Genomic DNA, 7,390 nt, shown 5'->3' with positions numbered 1-7,390 from the left:
ATAAGTGAGTCTAACAGACCACCGAAGTCCTGACGTCATTCGTTCATCCCCAGGTTTGCGGAAGTCATTTCTCTATGGAGAATAACATTGGGTCATCTTAGAATCGTCTCATATAAGAATTGTGGTCCATAAATAAACAAACTGTCCCGGCGTTATTGTCAGGGAGGAGGTTCTGTATCGTTTATGATAGTCAGTCACTTATATTTGAAACAGTCTGTTTCTGGCGAAAATGTAACTAATTCGGCGGAAGTAACATTATGGTTTTCTCACCGTCAGTTGATGCTTCATATCCATAAGAGTCAAACCGCCGGGATCATTTGTTTATTTTTGGAACACAGTTCTTATTTGACGCGATATTAAATACGTCTATGGGATTCAGAATGGGGGTGGAAAACTGCGAACCAGGTAGACAAACAAAGGATGTGTAAATGACGTCAGACTTCGGTGGTCAATAGACCATATTCACACGGCGGCCATATTGGAATCTAACATTGAAAGTGCCGCCACCCGGGGTGGCTACTTTCATTGACTTCATAGAAACATGGCCGCCATGTGAATATGGTCTATGGCTGGCTGTTTGTACGCTGCTGGGTTGCCATGTCTGGCTGTTTGTACGCTGCTGGGTTGCCATGTCTGGCTGTTTGTACTCTGCTGGGTTGCCATGTCCGGCTGTTTGTAAGCTGCTGGGTTGCCATGTCTGGCTGTTTGTAAGCTGCTGGGTTGCCATGTCTGGCTGTCTGTACTTACCTGTGGATCATACACTGTGTCAGTACTGCTGGGACCGTCCTGCAAACACAGGGAGACGAGGAACATGCATGATGAGACCTTATGAATGGTATTTTACAGTGGTTATCAAACTTGTCAAGGACCCCCAAAATGATGTGTGTTTGGCTGCGGAGCCCTCATCTAAAAACATTTTGTGCCAGGGAAGGACCTACAGTATAGAAGCAAAAAGGCATTGCATCGCAGCGCGATGCGTTGTGGGCTTGTAGATCGGCTATTTCCAGCTAAAGGTCAAGTTTGCTAAGCACTGATGGTTTAAGTGGTTAAATGTCTGAAAATACACTTTAACATGAATCCAACATGGTAGTTGCTGTCAAACAAGTCTATGAAGATATCTATGAAATCTATGAAAGAGTTTCATCTGTAACACAATGTTATACAATATGTAGTGGGGGTCCCTGCTTCATCTCTCTCTCTCAGCTAAGGGGTCCCTGCTTCATCTCTCTCTCTCAGCTAAGGGGTCCCTGCTTCATCTCTCTCTCTCAGCTAAGGGGTCCCTGCTTCATCTCTCTCTCAGCTAAGGGGTCCCTGCTTCATCTCTCTCTCAGCTAAGGGGTCCCTGCTTCATCTCTCTCTCAGCTAAGGGGTCCCTGCTTCATCTCTCTCTCTCTCAGCTAAGGGGTCCCTGCTTCATCTCTCTCTCAGCTAAAGGGTCCCTGCTTCATCTCTCTCTCTCTCAGCTAAGGGGTCCCTGCTTCATCTCTCTCTCTCTCAGCTAAGGGGTCCCTGCTTCATCTCTCTCTCTCAGCTAAGGGGTCCCTGCTTCATCTCTCTCTCAGCTAAGGGGTCCCTGCTTCATCTCTCTCTCAGCTAAGGGGTCCCTGCTTCATCTCTCTCTCAGCTAAGGGGTCCCTGCTTCATCTCTCTCTCTCTCAGCTAAGGGGTCCCTGCTTCATCTCTCTCTCTCAGCTAAGGGGTCCCTGCTTCATCTCTCTCAGCTAAGGGGTCCCTGCTTCATCTCTCTCTCTCTCTCTCTCTCTCTCTCTCTCTCTCTCTCTCTCAGCTAAGGGGTCCCTGCTTCATCTCTCTCTCTCTCTCTCTCTCAGCTAAGGGGTCCCTGCTTCATCTCTCTCTCAGCTAAGGGGTCCCTGCCTCATCGCTCTCTCAGCCATTTCAAGTTTTCAATTGTTTAAAAATCATTTGAAAAGTGCAGATCTACAAGCTCACAATGTGTGAGCTTGTAGATCTGCTATTTTCAAATGGCCGAGATGTATATAGGACTGAAGTGGTTAATGTATGTTTTGTAATAATAATCAAAATCTACAAAGTAACCAGGCAGTAACTAATGTTTTCAAATACTTGTAGTGGAGTAAAAGTAAAATATTTGCCTCTGAGATGTAGTGGAGTAGAAGCAAAAGTGATGAAAATTGGAAATACTCAAGTAAAAGTACAAATACCTCAAAATTGTACTCAAAAGTATACGGTACTTAAGTTAAATGTACTTAGTTACTTTACACCACCGGCACTACCTAAGGAGGATGGTGGTCGGGGTTGCCACGGTTACCTGCAGGTTGTCTGTAGTCCATGCTGCATGTGGACATGTCCAGTCTGTGTCCAGAGGGACGTCTCTGTGCAAGGACACCTGACACACACACACACACACACACACACACACACACACACACACACACACACACACACACACACACACACACACACACACACACACACACACACACACACACACACACACACACACACACACACACGCATAGTAGTGTATATTAGTCTGTCATTAAATGTTTTCGATGAATTGAGTACAAAGGACCCCAATGGAAACAAGCCATACGGTGCTTTCTCGGGTTAACCATCATCTTAACAGACCTTGTATTGAGCTGTACTTCCTGTGCTTGTCTTTGCAAACCATTAATACAATATTCAATCAATATTCAATCAATCAATCATGGGTCGGGGCAACAACCTTTCTGACACAAAGTGCCATGTTTTCATTTTCTTGACAAACAGTGTTTATAACATTATGTTAAATTATGACAGCACCATCTAAATGTAATATCTACAACAGATTTGAGATTGTCTACAAGTATGACAACCTTTTCTTCTTCTTCTTCTGAACGGAATTTTCTTTCACATCAGGACATTTTAACCCATTAAGGCCTGAGGTTCCGTGTCAAAGGGCAGCTATATACACATATACATCTGACTGCTTTCTATAACATGCAAAGGACTCCATTAGTTTTAAACTTGTGTATAGACCAATTATGTGTTTACAAACATTGAGACTGGACGCACAGGTGACTATTTCATGTAATCAATTCCCAACAGATCCCCAATCCTGTTGTTATGGGGTTTCGCTGGTTTCACTTCATTCAACCTCCTCTGTGTGTGTAGGCTAGTGGGGTGCGCTCTAGCGAGACATATATACTTCACCCCGCAACGGTATTGCTCGCCGAGAACAGCTGACATACAAGCTCACAACCGCGTCGCGGATGAGACCGCTGTGAGCTTGGAGGTCTGCTGTTCTCGGCCGTTCTCTGGGCGCGGGACGGGGCATAAATTAGGCTTGACGGGCTGCAGCTGCGCGAGCAAGAGCAGGTTCTGGAGCCGTGGTCATAGACCATATTCACACGGCGGCCATATTGCCATTAAGTCAATGAAATGCCCCCCGGTTGCCACAGCAACGCAATGTTAAATTCCAAAATGGCAGCCGTGTGAATATGGACTATTGAGCGCTCCCTCCGTTCTTATGACAGCCACTGGAGGCGGGGGGGTTTGGGGGAAAACTGCTTTGAATTGTTATTATTGTTTACACACAACAGAAACCAAGGATTATATATTTCTAAGAGCGAGAGATCACAGTAAAAATCCTAAGCATTCTTCCTCCATACTGGGAGAAAAACAGCATCTGAAAGTTTGATGGGATGCATTTTTACACGTGAGGCTGTGACCACTTTTACATTGCATCTTATGAGCGGTGGGGTTCATTTGGTGCCGGCCTGTGCACGCATACTGGTTCTTATCAGTGTGACGTTGTCTGTTACGGCGTCTATGGAAACTGAAATGTTCACTGATTGTTTGCTTGTCTTTACTACACAGCTGGTGGCAAATCCTCTTGATTGGGAAGGTAGGTACCAAGTGCTGTGTGGAGGAGAGGGGTGTTTCATATGCTTTAGGAGTATTTATATAAATTGTCAGTGAGATTTCACCCCAAGTTATATTATTTAATTGTAACGCTTCTTTAAGAAGGTTACTTGTACGCTGTGGGAGTATTTATGGGAGTATTTGGACGAATTGTTGCTAACTGGCTCTGTGTGATGTGGTAGGATCCACTCCCTATTTAAAGGGAGGCTGCAGAGACAGATAGACAGAGATATGTGAGCAGGAACACAGGTAACATCCCTGAGGGAGAGATAGAGCTACAAGCCCTTGTGTGAGCAAGGTTTACCCCGTAACCCATTTCAGACCGGGAACGCATCTGTGTGTAACCACTTTAACCATTTTTTAAAATACTTTTGGCTTTTCAAAAATAGCAGATCTAGAAGCTCATCGGTGCCGCGCTATGAGCTTGTAGATCTGACATTTTTTTTAATAGCCAAAGAAATCTTAAAAAATTACACAGATGTGTTCCCGGTCCCAATGGGTTAACAGAGTTCTGAACCAGTTGGGTTTGTTCAATAGTGTTTGCCTTAATTAAGTACTTACTTATTTTTATCATAAGTTTGTACCGCGCTGTGAGCTTCAGTGGTGGAAAGTAACTAAGTACATTTACTTAAGTACTGTACTTAAGTACAATTTTGAGGTATTTGTACTTTACTTGAGTATTTCCAATTTCCAATACTTTTACTTCTACTCCACTACATCTCAGAGGCAAATATTGTACTTTTACTGCACTACATTTACTCGAAAAAATTTGTTACTAGTTACTTTTCATATATAAATTATGATATAATGAAACATACATTAACCACTTTAAACCTATTTTAAACCTAGGCTATTTGAAAATAGCAGATCTACAAGCTCACAACGCGTCGCATCGCGACGCGTTGTGAGCTTGTAGATCGGCTATTTTCAAATATTTTGTACTTTTACTTTTGGTACTTTAAGTACATTTTGATGCCAATACTTTTGTACTTTTACTCAAGTAAGTTTTTTATTCTGGACTTTTACTTGTAACAGAGTATTTTTATATTGCAGTATTGGTACTTTTACTTAAGTATGGAATTTGAGTACTTTTTCCACCACAGCATGTATATCTGCTATTTTTGGATGTTTTAACAATTTAGATTTTTTTTTTTTTTTTACATAAATCTTCTCTTCTGGGGGTCCCTGGCACAAAAGCTTTTCAGATGGGGGTCCGTGGCCAAATGCATATCAATTGTGGGGGTCCTTGGCATGAAAAAGGTTGTTGTTGTTTTAGTGATTGATTGTTTGTTTGTTTGTTTGTTTCATTGAACTGCCTGTGTTTCGCTGTCTTTCCACACTTTGTTTGTTGTGGTTTGTGTTGTGAAAGCACTTTATAAACTATTATATTATTTTATTAAAATGCTAAAACAAATAAAGTTGTATTAATTATGCATTCATAGTCTTCACTCAAGACTCGTAGGTGTAGTATTTTATCGAGTCTGACTTTTACTTTCGTGACATTCCAGGGCAATCCCCCCCAGATTGCCCTGGAATGTCACCAGTAAAGCCCGTATTTCTCCAAACATGTACAAATGATAAATATAAGTTGTTTACCCGCTTTCCCCAAATGTTAACTAGGTGTCCGGGGTGTTTGTGTAATGTATTAATCCATATTTATCAATAAAGAAGTGTTTTAATCACGTTTGTGGCCGAACGCCATTTTCTCCCCCGCGTTTATATCATGTTTACATTGAGTGTAATTCCCGCTTTCATCGGATGCGCCCCGTCACTACCGCCCATTGGGAAATTCCTACAGAATCGGCCACAGACGGGATTAAAACACTTCTTTATTGATAAATATGGACTAATACATTACACAAATACTCCGGACACCTAGTTAACATTTGGGGCAAGCGGGTTTTCTTTTGCGAAAACAAAATAAAGTTGTATTTATGATGCATTTATAATAATAATAATATATCCTACCTTTCCATTGTCACAGAAGGATCCAGACCCTCCTCCAGCAGAAGCTCCATGGTAGGGAGCCACGCTGAGCCACGCTGCGGCCAACAGGCTCACCATGAGCGGACTGAGCATGACGGCAGGCCTCGGTGATGATGATGATCCACTAGATCACATCCACATGATGATCCACTAGATCCACACATCATCATCTGGTTCCTCTAAGAGAAGCTGATCACCTCTAAGAAGGTTCACAAGAGTTGTAATTATTATTATTATTAATAATAATAAACCCTCTCTCCAATTTTGCATCAGAGCTAGTAGCCATGGTTCACATGACGCTCGTCTGTCACAAGCGTCATGGACCAACTTGTTACTGGTTTGCGATCTTTTTACATTTACAACTCTCACATCTACATAAACGTTCACATTTCAAATATAAAGGGCTGACCCTCAAGCCACGGATGTTACATGTTGAGGCGGTAAAGGTCTTAAATACCTCTTTCTTCCGTATTGTTCAATAAAAAGCGTTTTAATCCGATCGCCGGCCATTTTCTCCGACGCTTTCAACTATGCGACACTACCGGTTGGTAGGTGTATTGCACCCTAATACATCACAACAAAATAATAGAAAATGGCCGCCGATCGGATTAAAAGGCTTTTTTATTGAACAATACGGGAGACACGGGTACTTATCGCGGTCCGGCTCAACTTGTTACATCCGTGGCTTTAGGTTCAGCACTTTATATTTGAAATCTGAACGTTTATGTACATGTACGGGTTGTAAATGTAAAAGAATCGCAAACCAGAAACAAGCTGGTGTATGAGAGTCATGTTTCAGAGCTACATCAGAGCAAGAAGATGAAGTTAATAAACAAACTTATTCTCACATCATCATCTGGTTCCTTTAGAGAAGGTATAAAACAAAGCACTGATCTCCATCACATCACCTCCAGAAGGTTCAGAGGAAAACTGTTTGTTTTGCAGAAATAAGTAAACATCCATAATGGTGAAGAAGCGATGACGCGTCATGCGTAATTATGCGCTAATAAATGTGTAATAACGCCACGGTAGTTTTACTTATAAGCAAAACAAAAAACAAATCTGCTATTTTTTCCCAGTAATGATCCTTATCTTAAAGCGACAGCATGTTGATTGAAGCAGATTATTAATGAGGACTTTGTGGAGAATTATAAAGACAACTTTTACTGTTGACGGAACTGCTGCTCCACACAGACAGGAAGCTGGGTTGCCATGTCTGGCTGTCTTTACGTTGCTGGGTTGCCATGTCTGGCTGTGTTTACGCTGCTGGGTTGCCATGTCTGGTTGTCTGTACTGTTGTTGTTCTGAAGTGTAATGACCGTGGATGGCCACATGAGGGCGCCAGAGCTCTAAGTTGTGTGAACCAACGGCCAGCTGTTAGACCAGTGATGGAGGAAGTACTCACTACTCACATGTTTTACTTAAGTATGAGTATCAATACTGCAATGTAGATAGAAATACTCTGTTACAAGGAAAAGTCTGGAATTAAAAGTATATTTGAGTATAAAAGTATTGGTATCAA

At 42.2% G+C, this 7,390-nt stretch overlaps 1 protein-coding gene across 2 annotated transcripts in view; it reads right to left on the bottom strand.

Moving 5' to 3' along the window:
* tp53i13 (tumor protein p53 inducible protein 13) overlaps nucleotides 1-7,049 on the bottom strand; it is a 33,571-nt gene extending 26,522 nt beyond the window's left edge. For both annotated transcript variants that reach the window (XM_080428531.1, XM_080428532.1), the window contains exons 1-4: nucleotides 6,717-7,049; nucleotides 5,851-6,067; nucleotides 2,288-2,365; nucleotides 748-786 (exon numbers count right to left, since the gene is read on the bottom strand). In XM_080428531.1, coding sequence (XP_080284657.1) covers nucleotides 748-786; nucleotides 2,288-2,365; nucleotides 5,851-5,961 — 228 coding nt within the window. In that variant the 5' untranslated portion in view covers nucleotides 5,962-6,067; nucleotides 6,717-7,049. The remainder of the gene's footprint in view (nucleotides 1-747; nucleotides 787-2,287; nucleotides 2,366-5,850; nucleotides 6,068-6,716) is intronic.
* Between the last annotated feature and the right edge of the window lie 341 nt (nucleotides 7,050-7,390).

Source organism: Gymnoscopelus braueri, assembly GCF_963280865.1.
Source record: "Gymnoscopelus braueri genome assembly, chromosome: 5".
NCBI lineage: Eukaryota > Metazoa > Chordata > Actinopteri > Myctophiformes > Myctophidae > Gymnoscopelus > Gymnoscopelus braueri.
This window is presented reverse-complemented; position numbering and strand designations above follow the sequence as displayed.